Raw genomic sequence first — 22,500 nt, 5'->3', positions numbered from 1 at the left:
GTCATGCCAAGGCACATCTGTTGTAGTACGTTATTTTGTGTACGTCATGTTGGTGCATGTGCGTGTTGCTGTGGTGTGAAAAGCAGTCTTCGTCTTGGGTTCGTCATGTCTAGTTGTGTTTCCGTCGTCGTCTTGTAATAAACAGTCTTCCTAAATGTAGTTATCGTCGTCCCTTTGTATAAGTGTGGAGATGGCACGGCACTGGGAGCAGGTGGAGAAAAGGCAGATGCAACATTGGTGGCAGCGGTGATGGAAATTGTTGTAAACGTCAACTTCTGGATTCGTCCTGCGTGGCCTTCGCTCCCAGTTTCCGATGTCATCTCCAGTCGTCCTGTCGTCACAGTTTCGTCCGTCTTCAAGAAGTTCGTCTGTCGTCCTCGTCCTTCATCATTCGTCTCTCGCGTCTCTTGTCAGTCGTCGTCACTGGTGGTCCCGGACACGACGTAAACTGTGCCCAGAAGAAAAACTTTAAAAAAAAGAAGGATGGAAGGTGAAGACAAGAGGCTGCAGTGTGAGGATGTCGACGCTGAGCAGCGCTCCTTGAGATGGCGGACGACATGGCAGACGGCGTGAGGAGTTTCGTTGGTGAGAGGGTATGTGTTGTTGTGAACGTGAGGAGTATGTGAGTTTTGTATTTTCTGTTCTCCCAACATTTTGTTCTTTTTTATTTGCTCTCCTCGAGGGTAAAGAGGCAACCGCACAGCGCGTGTGTTCTGTTCTTTTTTTGATTTGCTCTTCTATGAGGATAACTAGAGGTCCCCACAGAGCCAGTGGATTTTGTCCTTTTTTGTTATTCTTATGATTTGTGCTCTCACATTTTAGAAGTTTTGCGTGATCGTGAGGTGGTGTGTTGAGTGAAGTAGTTTAGAGTTTTTGAGGTTATCAGTTCCTACACGTGTGACAGCGATCGTGGCTGGTGATCTGGGTGGGCGGACAGAGTTTTTTATAATCTGCAGTGCAGGCAGAAGTATTTTATTTCTGGGTGTGACTGGTGTGGTTTGATAGAGTGATTTGTGTGATCCTTTCCTCTTTTTACTCTGTTTTATTATTAGAATCGAGGACGATTCTACTCTTGGGAGGGAGTTATGTTGTAGTCCGTTATTTTGTGTACGTCGTGTGTACGTCATGTTGGTGCATGCGCGTGGTGCTGCGGTGTGAAAAGCAGTCTTCGTCTTGAGTTCGTCAAGTCTAGTTGTGTTTCCGTCGTCGTCTTGTGATAAAAAAAAAAAATTCACGGTTCGCGTCAGACTCTGTTTCATTATAGAGGCCGAGTTTTCCGCATCCGTAGGAACGCCATCACCCTTCAAGGACCAAGTAATAAACAGTCACTTCCTGAATGTAGTTATCGTCGTCCCTTTGTATAAGTGTGGAGATGGCACGGGACTGGGAGCAGGTGGAGAAAAAGCAGTTGCAACACATCTATATTTTCGTCACTGCATCCCTGAAAACGAACACTTAAAACAGAGCTAGGCCTTAGGTCGCTGAATGTCTCAGTAGCCTGTCAGTTTTGATGCCCTGTTTTCGCACATACTGACCGCTTATTATCTTGCTACTGGAGTACATTCGTGGATAGTTGCTTCATAACTCGTTTCCATGTGTTTTCTTCTTCTATTTTACATTTCATACTGGCTCATTATCCAAGTTCAATTTCGCCCGAAAGTTGGTACGGGTGTGGTCATTAAATTCGAAAGTAAATACGTACTTCAAGTACTTATTTACGGACTTTTACGGTAGTGTCATGCATGCGGAGCACCGTTAGATATTGGCGTCCGGTTTTGTACAATTCGTTTTCGCAAGCTCCCCTTTCCTTTATCTCTGATATTGCTGACCCACCCAAGTTAGGTGGTGTGTTGCTCTGCTGCTTCGAATTGTAGTTAGACCGCATTGTCATGTTATTAACTGGTCTCGTCATCGTCCTGTAACAGTCGGCATTCTTTGTTGCCATGGGACTTAGCTGGTGCACATTTCCGCTGCGCTCACCTTCCCCTCTTTGGTCCTACCCAACCTTGAACCTTCCAAGTTGGAAGGTTGTTGGTTTGCGCACTGGAGATGTGTGAGAGCTAGGTCTTAGGTCGCTGAATGTCTCAGTAGCCTGTCAGTTTTGGTGCCCTGTTTACACGTACTGACCGCTTATTATCTTGTTACAGTCGTGGATAGTTGCTTCATAACTCGTTTCCATGTGTTTTCAATATCATTATTTCTTCAGCTTTTTAACCCGTTAGGGCCCACGATTATTTCAAGGAATGCACTGCATACGCGAGCCAAGTTACTTATTTGGTCGTAACTTTGGTGTCCTTTGGCCAATTTTGGTGATCTTGGGCTTTCTGGAAAGCTCTTGGCCAGAGGAACACAGCGATAGCCAGCTAACAATCATTGGATCCACAGAACTAGCGCCGCAGTGCGATTCGGCGCTCCAAAGCCAGCATTGCGTGCGCCCAATTCAAATTCTCTGCCATTTCAACAAATTGTATCGCAGATTGCTCACATTTTTTTACATGAGAGCTGAGAAACATGCCTTTACAATGATGTGAACTATCTGTGTCTGCGTGGACTGCGAGTCAGGGAAAACCCCCAAAAACGAGTTCAAAATTCACGCGCCCGAGTAGACTTTGCCGAGCGAATTTAGTTCGAGTCTCATAACTCCGCTCTCCGACCTCAGATCGCCTTCGGGGTTTTTCGAGCCGATAGCTAAGACAATTCTAATGTCGATAGACTTTTCAATTGTCAGATTTGGTCAAGGGACAGCCGAGTTACGCCAGGTTGCGCTTTGAAAAGTATGCAGACTCGTTATAACAAGGAAGGACTTGTAGTTTTTATTCCCGTTGTTGCTGCATGACAGCACTGACTCGCGGCACCCTTTTCGTTTGTGCTTTGCCCGATTGGGCACCCACTGTAAAGAGCACGATACAACACTTTTCCATACATGTCCGACTCACTTTGCACACTATTTTTCCTACAATCACTTACAACTCCCGAGAACAGGGACAGATCAATAAAGAACACCTTCTAACCAACAAGAGAATTAGGAGCTTGTGTCTGTGACGAGGGTTGTGCCACGGGGCACTAGGATCTCATGAAAACATTGGTCCTTCGAGCCGGATTCTCTGCGGAGAGGGTCCGGCATCGCCACACTCGAACCAACCAGAGAGCTGAGGAGCGTCGCGGATCGATGCCACAGCGAACCTATGTACACCATACGGAGTGGCCATCTGTCTCGTGCACCGACGCGATTCGGAGACGACGACAACGCAGCAGCAGCAGCAGCGGCGGCAGCCCAGGACGACGCCGGCAAGTCAACGCAGATGGCTGACATCATCAAGACGGAACAAGAGGCTGAGCTAAGTGAAATCACTCGAGGTGGAGCTGGAGAAAGCACCAACCAGTTAGGTCCTGGTCTCCACACACCAAATAATTATGTGCCTGTTTGTTCTGCTGTTGGTAATACTAATGTTAGTAGTTCCATGAATGAGTTTGTTCACGAAAGTCATGAAAACAATTTTGAAACATGTAATGCTTCCTCTACAAGTAGGCCGTTTTCATATTCGCACGCACGCACTTCCACACAAATGCATGCAAACAATGATCCCGCACCACATCATGTAGCCGTAGACTTAGCACCTCACCAGCTGTACGCTGGCCAGTCCTTTTTAGGTTCCGATTTGCATGACACTCACACGCGCTCTGTGACCCCGGCTGTTCCTTTTTTGCCTCATGCACACTAAAAGCGCGTCCAGTACACAAACGACGCGCAGATCGGCGAAAATGCAGGCCTTGCTGCAGCCAGCGCAGGGTACGGAAACGGGAGCAGGTCGATGAGCGCTCGTTCACTCAGCCAATAGCATTGGCTTTGCCTTGCAACCCCATTGTGGCACAATGTGGGTTTATTGCGGCTCCTCGCGAGCCAGTTGCTGCCGGTGGTCTGGCATTGCTTTCCAGCTCTTTGAGCTTTTGCATTACAAGACAAGTTACTCGAAGCAGCACACTATCTCCAAAACAATTTCCTTGTTCCCTTGGGCTGAGTATGAGTGTGTGAAGGATATGGTGCTAATCATACAATAATTTTATATAAAGACGGCTCATCAGGTGTGCAGGAATGGACTCAGATGGAGAGCCAAGGTTTAATTTATACAAAAGAGAAGGACCAAGGAACTACAAGTTACGCTATACTGCCCACTAATACCACCAGTTACTAAACAATCAGCTCATGCGATAACATTGCACGACACTGACCGACGGTACTGACGTTTACAACTAACTGGCTAACAGCTCTAGCACATCTTGGATGCGCACTCAAACAGACTTCCAACTTGGAAGGTTCTAAGTTATAGAAATAACATAAGGAGGGGAAGGTGAGCGCAACCAAGATAAGCACGAGCTGAAAGTCTCAGCTCTGAAGGACGTTGGCGGATGTTCATGCATGTCGATGACGATACCGTCGGTCAGTGTCGTGCAATGTTATCGCATGAGCTGATCGCTTAGTAACTGGTGGTGTTAGTGGGCAGTATAGCGTAACTTGTAGTTCCTTGGTCCTTCTCTTTTGTATAAATTTTACTAGCAGCACCACCGGCCAGCGTTGCCTGGCCGAATGACTTTGTGGCATGCGGGTGAAGCAAGTACGTGAACAGCACACGTGCTCAGCACGTGGTGGTGGCCAGACCGCTGAAGTCCTGGTGAGGGAGGTTCTTCATCGTTGGAAGGAGAAGGAGGGACGTCTGTTACGCCTTCGGGAGGCTGGTCAGGGTTGTCCATCACCTGGTGGCGGATGAAGCTGCTCAAAAAATTCATAAACTAACTAATACTTACGAACAAAAGTGCGATGCGCTCTTCACTGCAGATCAGATGCAGAGTGCAGTCAGTGCAGATCTTTTGTATCCTTTTGTTGCAGATGTTTCTATTTGCAGAGAACGGTTCACGTGGTCCGCAGCGCTTGTGCGGCTGCTAGTGCTACCTGGCCTAGGCCTAGGCTAGGTGGCTACATGATTCGCACGCTTCGCGTGCTCAGTGCTTCTGCGCGCGGCTGCTAGCATGCTACTGCTACTCGTACTTCGTAGATCTACTGATCGTGTCTGCTACCACGTACACTGTTCGCACGCTTCGCGTGCTCAGCACGTGGTGGTGGCTACACGATTCGCACGCTTCGCGTGCTCAGTACTGAGCTTCTGTGGCTGCTTCCGCTAGCTACACGATTCGCACGCTTCGCGTGCTCAGTGCTTCTGCGGCCGCTAGCTAGCTACACTGTGCTACACTGTTCGCACGCTTCGCGTGCTCAGGGCAGCGTGACACAAACACACACGTCACAGGTGCCTCTTCTCTATAAGGAGCGTGACACACACACACACAGACACACGTCACAGGTGCCTCTTTTTTATAAGTAAAGATATAACCCAATAAATTCTACAATTACTTTCGCCTAACTCATATCCACCTTCCTGAGGGTGTGCGGACTCCACTGTAGCCACAGTTCATGTTTCACACAGTTATACACCACTACTCGAAAACGGTCTCTCGGCTACAAATTCTTCCAAAAAGAATAAAATCCAATTTTTCGGGCCAGGCCCAAAAATATGTTCAGTTTGTGCTTTTTATAACAGTACATACACGTTTACTTTTGCTGGGTATGGTGTGATGCTACTGCTTGGTTTTGGGGGATTGTCATGTTCTGGCCTGCTTCCTGTGTTTTTTTTTACTGCTCCTGTTGCTGCTTCTGCTGCTGCTGTTGCTGCTGGTTTTGTTTGCGCTGTCCTTTGCTTTCTTTTGGTGCTATTTGTCTCATCGTTTTTGTCAGATATAATAACCATAGTCTTTGTTCTGGATTTGCTATTCCTGAAGATGGGCCTGGCGCGAAAATTTGGATTTTATTATTTTCGGAAGAAAGCCAAGAGACCGTTTTTGAGCAGTGGTGTATATAATAACTGTGTGAAACTCATATTCAAACTGATTGAAACGTTTTTTGCAATAGAATGGTGTAGCCAATTAATGGAGTAAAAAACGTTTCCATCAGTTCTAATAACGTGCATGATGAGCTAGGCGAAAAAAAGCATAGCGTGGGGCCCTGAGCTTCCAAGCTCTCTCGTTGGACATAATTTTGGTTCGGCAACAGAGTATCCGTGTCCTGGAATCCAACTGCATTTACCCCTGCCCCCAGTGACGGCGTTTACACAAGGGTAGTACGATTTTGGGGGGGGGGGGTAGTACGGAAATGCTCACAGTGTGCTGTAAGTTGACAAATTTTCAGTGTACTTTTTTATTTTCGGTACTTTCGGTGCGTCTGTTTCATACCTAAAATTGCAATACACCGAACAAACGCTAACACACATAATCCAATAGGGAACTGTTTCTCTGTACCGAAATTTCTGTTCACCTAACCTGGCCGGTTGCCCTCATACCGAAAATATTGAGCGCCGAAAATTTCTGAAATTAGAGTAATGCCCAGACTAGTGCGGGTGGCTAAATCAGAGTGGATCTGATATGCTTCACTAGCACCACTGATTAAACAAGAGTCAATGTAGCCAGAAGCAGTCTATGCGTAACAGCTATGCACACTTCAAATAGAGAGTATACGTACACACACACACACAAGCACACACACCCACACACCCACAGGGTAACACACACACACACACACACACACACACACACACACACACACACACACACACACACACGGACATCCACAAACATGTGTGCACACATACACACACACGCGCGGACATACACACACACGGACACATCCATACACACGGAAACACACACACATGCGCTCATACACATACGGAAACACACACACACACACACACACACACACACGCACACACACACACACACACATACACACATGGAAACACACCCACGCACGCACGCACGCACGCACACACACACGGACACACATGCTACTGCTGGCCACTAACCGTCACAGTTGAGGATACGCCTGCGACACAAGGTTGTGCGCGCCGTGAAGTGAAACCATCATCATCTGGTGAAGAACAAGTGTAGCACAGACCATACAGAAAGACATATCAGAGAACATTTGCCAAACATGCATGCATGCAGAGCAGCTTGGGAAAGGTTGTAGATGGTATGGGAGGAGGTGCCCCAACAGTACTAAACGTGCATGGAAAAACGGTCGCTAAAAGGGCTAAAACCAGAGGTGGCGTAACCCAGTCTTACTGTATAACCAAGGCTCACAGCAGGACACCCTTCCTCACAATGCACGAACACGGAGTTGTCAACACGAGGACAACATGAATCGCCACACAAACGTTACGTCTTCCTTCACACCAGTGTACAGTCAACTTTGCGAATAACGACATTTGGCGGGACATCAGAAAAGTGTCCTTATTCACGAAGTGTCCTTATATCCGAAGTCCCATTTGAATGTATGTGAACCCATATTTTGTATAGTATGACATGCATATCAAAATGAAGCTCTTTTCATGCTCTACGTCAATTTGTACTTTATTTTCATATTGCAATAGAAAGGAACTACAAAGTCTTAATGCAAGGGAAATAAATTGAAAAGTAGCCTTTTGGAGGCATCTACAGGGACATGTACATATACGCATGACTAGTATGACGAGGGAAGTATATCCTAAGATCAAATTTTGAAATGTAATTGTTCTCTCCCTGCGGTGCATGCGTCTTCAAGACTTGCTACAGTCGAGTGTTGGTACGTCGTTTTCTTACATTTACGTAATTAGTTCCGTTCCTTGCTGCATTACACGATACTGTAGAAGTCTACGTTGCGTCCAAGCAACTCCACCCTGTCGATCTTTGTTCTGCTTCTTTCTATTATTATTATTATGACTTCCCTTGATCGTTTGTTTGAACTGTTCTCTTCGAAGATTTCAGTTTACTTCACGTTTATTTGTTCTTGAGACTGCATGCGTCCTGCGCCTTGTTCTGGCCGCGGCTCGTCGCCGCGGGCGCAGGCTTCATGCAGTCCATGCGCGGTATTGTAATGTGCTCTGTATTCAGCGTACACAGTGTACGACGCTGAGAGGGTCGTTTGTGCGCAGGCGTCGTACTTTTGCCACATCTTTCTTTCTCTCTACAGTCCATTCATAAAAAGATGGGCTCTGGCTCTGGCGAGCTCCCGTATTTGGCGATTTTTCGTGATTTCATCGTACACAGTGCAGTGCTGCGAAATTTGAAATTTGAAAAAGGGTCCAAAAAGGGTACCTGAACTGGGGTTCGAACCGCACAATGCACGTTTGCAGGCAGGGTCAAACGGCCTGGATTTTTATGGTTTTTCCCAATTCAGTGCTGTTGGGGCAAAACCTGGCCGAAATTCTATTCTTGTCATGGCTTGCTTTTTGGACAAAAAAACTTCAGAAACATAATTGGAAGAGGATTCCATAAGGGATTGCAGAAAAAAATTCTAAAAAAACTCAAAGTTTGACCCATTTATGGCCAAAAGCTAGAAGTCCATCTTTTTCTGAATGGACTGTAGCTCTGGAAGTGGCGGTTTTTTGATTGCCGAGGTCTTCCGGTGGTGTCGTTCGGTTTTTCTTTCGGTTGCTCTCCCAATACAAGGGTATTTTACTCCTATGAATGTATTCTAACTTCTTCTACACCTAAGTGCGTGTTCCAGTTGGCTGGTCTGTGCGTGACAGCGTGGGGAACCGGAGTAGGGGAATTAGTCTACAATTTTCACCAGTTGTAGTCTTCTGGGTGCCGAGTCGAATGGTCGTGGTCCGAGAAAGCTGAGACACTCCCGTCCTCCTTTATTCCCAATCGAACTTGCCACTTCCACCGAAACTGGGTGACTGCGCCCTACTAGATGGGGATTTGTATGCAAAATGTCACTAAAAACGCCATTTCGTTCTCATAAAAGCACGGCTGACGGCGATTGGCCCATATGTGTAGTCCTTTGGACGTTGAGTCGACTGGGTCTGGTCCAAAAAGGCTGCGGTGCAGCGTTCGGCCCTTATTCCCAATCGAACACGGTTGAGTAAGCGGTCACGTGCTCGTCCGTACACCAGTCACCTGGTCACGGTGCCCGCAGGCTACGACTTACAGCTTGTTTGGGCCCGTTCCTGTCACTCGAATTGCACCTTTGAACCTTTGAGGTGAACCTTGGTGTGAAAGTTGTCGCCTGCTCCACTACCTGCTGGATGTTAAGATTTCCAAAATCGGTTGAGATTTCGAAAATCGGTTGAGATTTCGAAAATCGGTTGAGATTTCGAAAATCGGTTGAGATTTGACTAAGTTACGGTAAGTAGAGTACATGATGGAGTGCGGACCTGTCACCACCCGTCGATATCGACGAGAGCACACTCCCAAGGGTTAACATGTAGAGAAAGAGGCAAGGCGACTTACAGCAGAAGCGAGTCAGTCCGAAATTCGATAAAGTAGCATCGGCATCTATGCAGTAGCCTACAGGGCGATACACCGATTCGGTCTGGATGCATCCACGCAAAATACACGCACGTGCACGCACGCACGCACGCACGCACGCACACACACACACACATACACGCAAGCATGCACACACACACACACACACACACACACACACACACACACACACACTTGTACTTGCTCACTGCCAAAACTGGCCACGTGGGTCTCCCCGGGAGAGGGGAGAGAGGCTCAAAAGGAATCTTGGAAAGATGACTCAATTGGCTATTGAACCGCCTAACGGCCAACACCCCCTAAAAATCCCCAAACTATGGGTGGACTTGGAAAAATGATCCCACTTAAGCACTCACCACACTTCAGTTAGTGGGTGAGGACAAGGTGCAGAAAAGGATTGACGGCATCAGGGTATCCGTCCCGGGATCCAACTGCAGTTACCCCTGCCCCCAGTGAAGGTAATCCGTGCTACTAGTGTGGCTGGTTTACTGCAAGACCAGTAATGTTAACGAACATTTAATTCTATTATATTATTATTGGGGTCGTCCACAAATATCAAATTTTTTTCACAAAACAAAATAATTTCGTTATAGGGTGGGAGGGGGGTTGACCAATTTCGTCTCAGAAAACATTGATACATGTACACGGCCATAGGAGCAGTGACACACTTACCGGTACGATTTCTGCATGTATTATATCAACATTTTTTTTTACGTTCTGATGGGGAGGGAAGGGAGGGGTTGGGTCAATATTCACGGACGGCCCCGAAAAAAAATCGTTAACATTTGAAGTGGTTATGTGCAAAGCGATATGTACATGTACAGTCATTTGCCGGTTTTGAGACAGAATTCGTTAGAATTTCACCTCGCTAACCCACAAAAATCCGGAGATTGCTATTACGAATCCGAATGCGCGCAACGTTACGTTACGTTCTACCTACCCTTAGTAAAAGTAACCTTATCTATTTCTTTCAATGCCGACAATGTGAAAATCGGTATGTAGGTAGAACCCTTCAGCACCTGGGCGCGCGCATTCGTCACATGTGCCGTTAAGTTTTGTTCTGCTTGATGCGCGCGAGTGTCGTCCTCGCCGTGGTCGTCCTCCAAAATGTGCTGACCAGTCCATCGGTGGATCTTCCTCCTCCCGTGAAGATGTGACTGCATGCCCGTCCTCCTCCGCGTGTGTAGGGCAGGGGCCAGCTGAGAACAGCGTGAAAGATGGTGAAAGACCGACACGTAAACCACCGAAATTGACAAAGGATCTGTCGGCGTCGGGAAGGGTTACGCGAAGCCAAGTAAAAATACGGACTGGTGAGGGCGCACGTACAACGACAACGGAAGTGACAACAGTCAATATTCGAAAACGTGGTAGACCGCGAAAACGAACCTCAATATCGGACACCAGACAAGTTGGAGTAAGAAGCTCAATAGAAATCCGCAATGGAGGAGACGTAGCTGAAAGGACACTGGGCATCGCGCACACAACGGCTAGTGTCAGAAAACGTGGAAGGCCGCGGAAAAGCAAAGAGACGGATAGCGGTGATGCCGCGAAGAGGCGAGATGACGGGACATTGGAGGAGACAACACCCAACGGAGCTAGGAATCGCTCTTCGTCAATCAAGCAACATCCGTCAGCCCGTACCAATTGTCGTGAGTTGTACAGTGATAATGTGTTCTCAATATTGTCACGTGGTAGATGTGCGTTGCATCTGGCTGTGTTAGAAGCTTTGTATATCCGTAAGTTAGATCCTGAACTTTGCGTACAGAAAGAAAATGTGTTGTCGCTACAATTGTTTGGTGTTACTCCTCGTCGAGGTGTTAACAATGTAACTTAATTTGCTCACTATGTTGTTGTCACTATTATTATTTCCTTCGAGTTTTGTGTCGTTCTGAACTTGATAATTTTCCACCTTGTCACGAGTGTTGTTATCTCATATCTTTACGCTATATAAGTTTTAGTCTTTCCAACTTGAGCCATTCCCTGTAAAATCCTTGATGAGAAGGGACCGAAAACGTGAGAAGGGACCGAAAACGTTCGGATACTTTGACAAGTGCCTTATTTTGACTGGATGTGTGTTTGCGTGGATACTTACGACCCAACACGTACCTTCGTTATTAAAGAATTATCCGGTTATTCTAATTATCCAAACATGAACCCACAACACAATATGTATATCAAAATGCTCTCATGGTCACGCATAGTTGCGCTATGGACCTTAGACACAGATTTCACGGATACTGAACTGACCGGCACAGCCTGCTCATGAAAACTGAACTGACCAGTACAGTGTACAGTGAACTTCGAATTACACTTTGCTAACTTCGAATTATCAGCACAAATCCCACACATTTTCTATGTAAGTGGAATCAGTGGAACTTCTAATTACTAGTAACCGAACATGTCCGGTTCGAGGTTCGAATTATCAGAATTTTTTTATGTGAGAATCGTATTGACAGAAATCGGTCCTGGAAAAACTTCTGATTAAGCGGTATGTTCGAAATAAGCCATATTCGAATTATCAGGATTCAACCTATACTGTAAAAGCCATTATTCCCGTAGCTATGCAGAAGACGTTACTTCAGTAACGTCTGGCGCTAGCCAGGGTCCACACAGCTTTAATTCCCGTGGCTATGCAGAAGACGTTACTTCAGTAACGTCTGGCGCTAGCCAGGGTCCACACAGCTTTAATTCCCGTGGCTATGCAGAAGACGTTACCTCAGTAACGTATGGCGCTAGCCAGGGTCCACACAGCTTTAATTCCCGTGGCTATGCAGAAGACGTTACTTCAGTAGCGTCTGGCGCTAGCCAGGGTCCACACAGCTTTAATTTGGTGTTTGTTTGTTTGTGTGTGTCACGCCTGGCGCTATCCCGTATCTGTCCCGTACCGTACCGTACCATACCATCAAAGACAGCTGGCCACAAACAGCTGGCCACAAACAGCTGGCCACAATATTCAAATAGGGCTCTCAAATGCAGGCGCGTCGGAACGACTAAGGAGGTGGGCGGCCATGGAAGGGGGGTCCGGGGGTCCTCCCCAAGGAAAAAAATTCAAAAATTAAAGCCAATTGCAAGCATTTCCGGGCATTTGGTGCTATTTCAGTGTACGGTAACTACAATGAAAGACTTTTTGATTCTGCAAAAAACCAAGAAGATGCTACGATCGGAGACAAACATTACCCTCCCCCGGGAAAAAAATTCAAAAATTGAAGCCAATTGCAAGCATTCCCAGGCATTTGGTGCCATTTCAGTGTACATGGACTTTTGATTCTGCAACAAACCACGATTGGGGACAAGGATTTGCCACGTTTGCGCTGAGATCATCGCGCTTTGTTGCAGTGTGCTAAAAAAAAAAAAAGGCGAAAAAGTGGGGCGGCCATGGCCGCCCGGGCCGGTGCGGTTCCGACGCCCTTGAAATGCAAGATCATAACGTGAAGCAACTTGGAAGAATGAGTATGAATGCGAAGTGTATCGGGTAATGCATGTAGGGCGATTGTGCAGGTTCGAATCCCAGGTTATGCCTTGAAAGAAAAAATAGGAGAATTGAAAAATTTATAACATCCCTATGCTTTTTTTGCCTAGGTCATCAAGGTGGTAGACGTTGTCGTATTACCATCGACCATACCTGTCCCGTACCGTACCGTACCATCAAAAAGACGGCTGGCCACAAACAGCTGGCCACAATATTCAAATAGGGCTTTCAAATGCAAGATCATAACGTGAAGCAACTTGGAAGAATTAGTATGTATGCGAAGTGTATCGGGGGATGCATGCAGGGCGATAATGCGGGTTCGAATCCCAGGTTATGTCTTGAAAAAAATAGGAGAAATGAAAAATTTATAACATCTCTATGCTTTTTTTTGCAAAAAAAGCATAGCGTAGGGCCCTGAGCTTCCAAGCTCTCTCGTTCTAACGAGGCGCATGTTATAACGATTTCCTAAAATTGACTGGTTTACGTGAACCAAAGGTAACGATACTCACGCATTCTTAACGCTCAACAGATTATGTATCGATTTCTGTATAACGATTTTTATTTTAACGACAGATTTCTCCTCGTTAACTCCTTAGCCTAGGGCCTGTCCAGACTAGGTAGAAAACCACGTAAACACGCCGTAAACATGCTTGTTGCCAAGGTGAGTGACGAAAAATGGCCGATAACAGGGAACGTGGGATTCACGCGGAACGTGAGTCGAGGACCCCTGTAAAAGCACGTTTCTCATCTACGTGCCGTTTTCGCAGTGTTCGTTGTGTGAGAGTCGATCGGTGGAGTTTTCGAATCGCATTTTTTCTTGCTGTTTCCAGCTGCTGCAGCTTGTTTTTGCTTTGGAGTTTTCATAATGCCACACGTCCGTTTCAGCTACGACTCTGAGGCGACATTGATACAGTCGTGGCTGGACATGCAGAGAAATCCCGGGGTCTGGTGAAGAGGAAGGTGTAGTAGAGAGAGAAAGAGAGAGATAATTCACTGACGAGTGAGTATTTGAAACTGTTTGGATAGGAAGTAGAACCCTGTTCAGTTGTGATGAACAAAATTGACGACCTGAAGGCCAAAGCCTGGGACTTTTACTGGAAATACACGGCGGCCACCACCACTAGTTCATCAAGCGATGCTATAGCGGGCCTCGACCTTGACGCTGCGCTGCCGCGAGAGTGTGTTCCGTACCTGGAACAGAGTTCAGGGTGATGTTCCTTGAGCTCGGCGTCAGTACTGCCATCGCTGGGCCGCCGCTCGTTTTCGTAGCTAGCTGGGTAGGTCTAGACCAAGCCAGAGAGTGCTTGCCTGGTCTACACGCTACAAACCTTGTAATCGTCACTTGCGCAATACTGCCCATAGTGTACCGACGGACAAAAATGAGCAGGTACCCATAGTGGTACCATGGTGACAGAGCCAAGTGTGGACAGAGCACCGCGTGTACGTCACGTACTCTGAAACGGCACGCCGTTTTTATTACCTAGTGTGGACAGGCCCTTGGAGTTAGCACTTCGTTATATGTATAGCTTTTACAGTAGGTATGCCTACTTCAAATAGAAAGTACACGAGCCCTGAAACCAACAAAGGTGGCAGGGGTTGGTTGGTTGGTTGGATTTATTTAAAGTCGTACAACAAACAGGCATATGGGGTACGGTACACCAGTGAGTTTTAACGCGAGACACTGCACTCACGATGCTAGAAAGGGCCTGCGGGTCAAAAATGTACTGGACACCAGGGTTGGTTGGACCGCAAGCCTGAACAGTGGACACACACACGTGAGCACACAACACACATGAGCAAGCAGAGGAGATAAGACCGCGTGCAAACACGTGTCCGCATGCATCCACGCACGGAGCACGCACGGAGCACGCACGGAGCACGCACGGAGCACGCACGGAGCACGCACGGAGCACGCACGGAGCACGCACGGAGCACGCACGGAGCACGCACGGAGCACGCACGGAGCACGCACATAACTGTTACATGCACACATATGTAAGGGAATTTCCCCCCGCTCCCCGCCACACAACCACTCTCCGACTCATCCACGCGGGCAAGAGGACGACACAGTTTCTTGAATAAGATCTCTTGGAATAAATAACTAACTGGTGGGCGGGAGAACGGGGGAGAAAAGACAAAGAAATAATAAACAACCAACAGTTATAAAACAGAGAAAAGGGCGAACACATCGAAACGACCAATCAGGGACTAATACGTACAGAACACATGACCAAGGCCAAGACAACCAGACCACGGACAAAATCACACATGACTCTCATTCCCAGACCAAACTAGCACTGCGCATGTCCAGCATTCACTTGACAGTCACTCTCACACAGACGGAAGCACATCCTCACACTCTGACAACGCGTACTCTTGCATGCACCACATACCATAAACGTCACACATCACACCATACTCGCGCGTACACCTAGACCATATATGACATCAGACACTGGACTCCACAAGACAAGAACCAAATACAACGACATGCGTAAATCATAGTCGTAATACAAATTCGTAACACATACACGCACACATACAATCGTACACACACATACACCTGTGTGCACAGAAACACAATACACACACATACACATACACGCATACACACATACGCACACACACACCCATACACACACACACACACACACACACACCACGGTGACTTCATGTGCACCAACTAATGACATGGCGTCCTTTCACGCGGTTTACCGCACGGATTTATGTAGTCGGACATATTCCGATTTATTCGCATCAATCGCACAAAATTAGGTACATTTCTCTTGTAAACCCTGTCAGTTTGAGAATTTAGACAAACACCGAACAAATTTTAGCCGCGACGAGGATCGGGAGGAATCCATCATAATTATTTACATAGCTACTACCATCACGTCGACCGAGTGAAGATCGAAATGATAATGGAGTGGAGAGAAGAAGACCTGAACTAGAGTGCTTGAGAGACTATGTAGTGTCACATGAGAATTGCTTCGTTAGGAAGGCTCTCCTTTTGAATGGGGAAGCCCAACGTCGCTGATTTGCATCGCCGTTTTCAAGCGCTGATCTGCAGTGGGAATGTTTTTGTAAATTATTCGTAGTTGTGGACGTGGATGGATTCAGCGCTCTGTTCTCTCAGCAAGCCTACTCAGTCCAACACGAAGGACTTCCATGAGCGAAACAACGTGCTCCTCGAGCAAGTGCAGCTCGGGGTAATATGGCCAATGCCACGGGAGACCACCTCGTGCCTGCATAAGGCCAAGAATTGATGGCAAGAAATCTTTGATGAGCGCCTGCGACTTCAAGGACGCAATATATCACCTCAGCAGTAACTGCAGCGCTCTTGCTGAAAATATCACTGCAAGCATGCACTAGGCATGATTTAGTGAAGAGCTACTTGTACAGTGGTCCCTCTATAATCCGGCACCATTTGTGCCACGAAAATCTGCTGGATTAGGGAGGGTGCTGGATTAACAAATCTGATTTACTGCTGCAATGTGCATGAAGAGGACATTTTGGCTACTGAAAATTGTGCTGGTTTATCGAGGGTGCTGGATTATAAAGTGCCGGATTAGAGAGGGACGACTGTACTAGCGATTGGAGATTTGGTGTTGGCTTCCAGGGCTGGGCATATCTGCTCCATCATGGTAACTGGTGCGTTTGTCAAGGCAGTGCAGTTTCTGCTGCTGTTTCACAAGCCATTTGCGCATATGCGCAGTGAGTAGGAATTTGTTGTATGATAGCTGAGGATCACCAGCCTTCATGGACAAACCTATATTGGGACTGGTTGCTGAACAGTGCACACCTAAATCTCTCAGCAAGCTCTCTTGCTCAGCTGGTGACGAACACTATATACCCGCTGCTTTGGGCTTGCAGCCCCGTCTCCGATCGAAAGGCTGTCACGGTCCTGTGACCATCGGCGTACAGTTTACGCTGATGGGGCATCGGATAAAGTGCTGGCGTCAGTAATTCTCTGGTATACCTGGAATCTACATCTACAGCTGATTTCGACTTCCAGCCATCCTTCGTTAGTTATGCTTGTGACTATCATGCCAGCAAGTCGATCAGCAGCATCACCTCGCATCTTTGATGGTGAGGCCTGCAAAACGTCACCGACCAGTGACGATGCTCAAATAGGGCACCCTACCAGAGTTGGCGCAGTGTATGGTGCAGTCTTTCATGAATCCATAAACTATGCTGTTTGGCTGCTGTAGCTCTGACGCTTGCGTGTGTGCCTTACATTAAGGGCAGCGGGCCGTCTGCTCTAGCCATTTGCCAATGCATGCACGGCTGAACGTCTCCCAGCAAGCTGCAAACACTTCTCTCCCTACCTGTGACACTGTGACATAGTGGACATTGTGCGTGTGTTATTGCATTCCTATCTGAACTGTTCTGGATGCAGAGATTTACCCACTAAGCCCTAGAGAAATATGAATAAATACTACACTACTATTACTATTACTAAACTTGGTATGCGGGTGTGACGTGCTGCTGCTCATCAGATTCGGTCCATGCGACGCTCGTGTTTTTAGTTTTGTTATTTTGTCTTCCTTTTTTGAATTCGTAAACCGAACAGACTAAACTATCCAGTGATCAGGTACTGGTGTGGTGGGGCGAGGTTTTGTTGGTGATGCTGCTGTCAGTGGTGGCGGCGTGCATGTGCTCGTGCTTGCGGGCGATGGCCCGCGTTTTCTCCCATGCCGCAAGTTTGTCTTGCGTTTGTGTTTTGCATTTGGACTTCCTGCCAGGCTTGGAAGACTTGCATTTCAAACAGTTTGTCCCATTGTGTGGCTCCCAGTCTTTGAGCGGTGTACATCCACCTCTGGAGCTCCAGAGAATGTTGGGCCCCTGGCAGTAGCAGTGCATTCCATGGCCAATTTGCAAATGTGGCAAAAAAGTTCAGGGTGTATTTGGTTTCATCCACATTGAGATGAAACACTGCCAAAATGGATTGAGTATGATCTGCCACACGATACTTCGTCCGTCCACTTCTTGACGCGAATTTCTCCCCTCCAATACGACAACACGACGACAGGAAGCTAACATGAGCCTCCATTTCTGAACAAAATAACGTATCTAACATGGCCACGAAAAGCTACAGTGATGCACGTCAAGCTTAGGAATACACGAAATCGAAAGGCTAGGACATCGAGGTACACTAGAAAATTGTCTGCGAGGCGGAGAAAATTCGCTGACGAGGTTGGTGAGCCCTTGAAATCGAGCGACGATCCAAAAATAATTGCACCCACGTCGAGAAAGAAACCATGCGTAGCGCGTGGGTAACCCAAGAAGATCGCTCGAGCAGCGGCACAGTCGAACGCAAGGCCAGTCCAAGCTCTAAACTCTATCGAATGACCTGGCAAACACCCGTGGTTTCGGTTGACCTTGCCCGTTTGAGATGAAGTCGAGCGAAATTGCAAACATACGACTAGGCCAGGTCGCGTAAAAAATGAAAAAGATTAAAATTTGGCCGCCACATTGAATGAACGCGCGTCGCATGCATGGGACAGCCGTGACACACACACACATGTATGCACACACACCATTTTACCATTTGACGCCCATCGGCGGAGGCGATGATAGCGATGCTACAGCAGAAGCCATAGCAACTTGTGCTGGGATTTCAGCATTCAACAGCTTGCAGGGTCGAGGAATTGACCGCCACTATTCAGCCTGGTCTACACCACACAGCTATGAAGTGGCTTTTTCAGGCCAGTGATTCTCTACTTTTTGGTCTTTTTTTCACACACACACACACACACACACACACACACACACACACACACACACACACACGCACACACGCACACACGCACACACGCACACACGCACACACGCACACACGCACACACGCACACGCACACGCACACACACACACACACACACACACACACACACATACATGCGCACACACGCACACATGCAATCACAAAGTTGTTGGGTTTTTGTTGCTTTTGTATTATCTGGCCGTTGTAGTTTCAACAGCTACCTCTATATTTGTCAGCGCCAAATTAGACTGCCTCTTTGCTTATGTTATAATTTTGCCCCGGGAAAAATTCTTGGGGGGCGATTGCTGTATACATAGATTTGATAAGGCGCATGCGTGCCTGGGTTCGAGGGCTGTTTTGCATGCTTGCTGTGCTGGACTGGACGTCTGATAATGTGAGTTCTCTTTTCCTTGTCCTTCAGTTCCTTCATTATTGGAAGAACCATACGAACCTGTGTGATGCTGTGTGTGGGCCCTTAGGGTAGGGAGTTCAGTTCCAGTCGCAAAAAAGCGAAAAGTGCAGTCACAGCTCGCCTGTACAAAGTGAATGGACGCCTCGTGGCTACAGTTCGAGATGCAGTTCGAGGCCCAAGTATCTTCTCCCGCGGCCTTTTCGGCCTTGTCGATGCTATTTTTAGGTAGCTGAGGTCATTACCTTTCCAATGGTGCCCCACATGCCATTCTTCCAAAAATAATGCCTCCGCACTTGGCGCGGATGCACTTCGATATACTAATTTCGACCAGATCCGTACTCGGCCCCGCGAGAAACACCCGATTTTCGTGTTCAGCGGCCTCGAATCAGCCTAAACCGAGAGGATTCTAGAACATTGAGGCTCGCGCTTTATCGCGGTAGAAGGGAAATGATCACAGAAACCAGCCCATGGCGATTTCCTGGTGGTAGACGAAAAAATCGAAGGAACTGCGCGCACACTGTAGAAGCAGTGACGGCGAAAACGTGTGACTTGTGCAAGTAGGCGCGCACAGCATGCGTGCACACTGCATGCATGCACACATCCTGTATCGCCATGTATGCACCGGATAGTGCAGTGCTGGACGGAAACCACACGGCTCACATACATACTTGTATTTACTTCTGTGACTACTTTCTCCCCCGTTTTCCGATCTTCAATTGACTATAACTCTAGATTGCCTTGGAATTTTGGGTTCAAATTTTGGGTTCAAATTTTCACAGGTTGTTTCTCACATCTTCCCGGTTTAGAAAAACTAGCGTTTTATGCAAAACTCGCGAATTTGGTTTTCGATTGAAGTCCCTAGCCCTAAGTAGGCTAAGCGCCAGACATAACAGATAGCAGATCTGATTCTGATTGAAACAGATCCAGACAAGCGCCAGATATCTGTCTACTCCACACAACTGGCGAAGCCATGTGAATCGACCCCCAAATGCACACCTGGTCTACACCACACGGAGCACTGTAATAATATAATAATAATATTCGCGGGATCCGCCACTATGCCTGTTCACTTTAGTGTCGAATGCAGACCTCACAAGTGAGTCAGGGGAGAGGAGAGGAGGTTAGTCTCTCAACCAATCTGGCGTGTAACGGCCCATAACCCTGTAAACTGCATCCTTGTTATTCTCACTCCGAGCTGTGAGTACCCAGTTGACCGTGGGTGTCGGCGCAGTTCAACACGCGTAAAAAAGACTTTTTACACGCTCCCTGCTACCAGCGCGGGTCTTGAACTCGGGACCTCATGATTCGCAGGCAGGCCTGCAAACCAATCGGCCATATGCGTTGGAGTACTGTACACTGCCTAATATTCGCGACGGATTAATGTTAGCTATTTTCGCGAGAAGAGCGTAACGCGAATATTAATCAGCGTGAAATCAAGCTTCAACAGTGGGTGTACGCAGGTGACCCCTGTGCTTCGCGAACTTTTGCCATCGCAAACTCGCTGGTTCTAAGAAATCGAGAAAATTTAGTGACGGGAATATCGGGCGGTTAACATCGGAATAGGACGGCCAAGACAGTTACCTATGCACACCCTACACTTGCTGGGCTTACCAGTATAGACAGCACGCTGCTTTGATCAAAGCAGACACTAGAGGCACTGGTACCTTGAAGTGAAATTGGAGTTATTTTACCAACCAGCCTCGGCAACTGGGTACTGGGACCCCAGGGCCAACAGACGTACCAACAACCTCAGCCATGAAAGCGATAATTATTATAGTAACGACACACTGGATTGTGGAGCTGAAACTAGTCCAACTTCCAAAATGCTTTGGCAAGAGGGTAGCCAGCCTTCCGACAGGTTGGACATACATACATACATATATACATACATACCCTGAAAGGTTGTCCTGCTTGCGTGCTTGTAACGCTGTAACCAAAGAGCCCATTCCTCCGTAAAGCGAAAGGTCCTGTGTAGGAGGTTGAGGTTGTGTCCCCAGGTGCTAAGATAGGCCACCAAGCTGTTGAAGCGGACGTGAAATGTTCACATGCGCGTGCACAAACGTACACAACAGAAAACATAAGCATATGCACGAACGCACGCATATACACACACACACACACACACACAACTACACCACCACCACCACCACCACGACCATCACCACCACCACCACCACCACCACCACCACCACCACTACCACCACCACCACCACCACCAACAACAACAACAACAACAACAACGGCAACAGCAGCAGCAGCAAAAACAAAGACAAAAAGCAATCGTGAGAATACAGATTTGAAGAAGAATTACTGTGAAACACTCTAAAGCAGGGAGAGTTGAGCAAGGCATGCCATAGCGTTCCTACGCGCAACTTCAGGGCTCACCAACAATTGTACAGAGCTTGCCTAAAGACCGCAAGGGCTCTGCCAATCAGTGGACAGCAAAACGGCCTGTTTTGCGTATGCAGAGTCGCCTTTTGCGGTATCTGTTTGGTCTTAGCCCTTATTTGGCCACTGGGTAATACTGTAAAGGCCATTATTCTAACGAGGCGCATACCGTAAAGTCGCGGATAAAAGCCGGGCTTATAAGTATATATATTATAAGCCGCCTTCTGCATCAGGCTTTAAAATGCAAACCAGGCTTGTATGCAAACCATGCTTATATGCACCACTGATATTTTGCCAGGCTTGTACGCACATAGAAGCCAGGCTTCTACGCGTGGCACGCGTCCAGTCTCTCCGGAGGCGTGGGTTCGAATCCCACCGCTGCCACCACTGTAATAGCTGGCCCCGGAGGCAATCACACTCACTCCAGTTAAACACTTACGTTGTCGTTTACCAGTAGTTATCAGGAAAGAAATATTATACAAAACTTGGAATGCAAAGAGATAGAAAGGCAACAAGAAAGAAGAAAGCAAGGGAACGAAAGTCCGGCAACCAGCAGCCATGTTGTAGGTCATTAAGCGGGATTCACAGAATCTTTTTTGCGATGCGATGCGCGATGCGACGCGATCTGCGACGGAGGTGTGCCATGCGAACTCGCGAAATACCATTCACAGAAGAAGTCAGCGAAGCGACGACGCCTTGCGGATTTGGCGCGAATTTCAATGCAGGTGGGTACGTCACCATGGTATTCGTGAGGTTTGGTACAACTGGTACAAATTTACAGGCAACTCTTGAACTTTTGTACAACTTTGCTGTAGAAAAGGTCAAAATCGTACACCAAATCGTTTGTCGCATTGCAAAAGTTGAGCCAAGCTCAACTTCTGCGATGGCCCAGTTGCGGCAGTTGCGTGGGGTGCGAGATGGCTGCGATTTGGGGATTTCCCGGTTTCGCGGCCGTCGCATCGCAAAAATAATTCTGTGAATCCCGCTTTACGCATAGGGCACGGGAGGCAAGTGCACCCCCCACCCCCTAACAATTTCGACCTACAGAGGTCCTGCATGTACATAATGACGATGAATGACATGCACCAGCCAACCTACACATAATACATTAT

At 47.5% G+C, this 22,500-nt stretch overlaps 1 protein-coding gene across 1 annotated transcript in view; it reads right to left on the bottom strand.

Annotated features, from left to right (window-relative positions):
- The window catches only part of LOC135826443 (integrin alpha-8-like), a 71,481-nt gene that overhangs the window by 42,923 nt on the left and 6,058 nt on the right, over positions 1-22,500 (bottom strand). Inside the window, exons 4-7 of the mRNA XM_065339053.1 lie at positions 20,894-21,018; positions 14,515-14,577; positions 9,319-9,400; positions 6,909-6,973 (exon numbers count right to left, since the gene is read on the bottom strand). Coding sequence (XP_065195125.1) covers positions 6,909-6,973; positions 9,319-9,400; positions 14,515-14,577; positions 20,894-21,018 — 335 coding nt within the window. The remainder of the gene's footprint in view (positions 1-6,908; positions 6,974-9,318; positions 9,401-14,514; positions 14,578-20,893; positions 21,019-22,500) is intronic.

This window comes from Sycon ciliatum, chromosome 10 (genome assembly GCF_964019385.1).
Source record: "Sycon ciliatum chromosome 10, ocSycCili1.1, whole genome shotgun sequence".
Lineage (NCBI taxonomy): Eukaryota > Metazoa > Porifera > Calcarea > Leucosolenida > Sycettidae > Sycon > Sycon ciliatum.
This window is presented reverse-complemented; position numbering and strand designations above follow the sequence as displayed.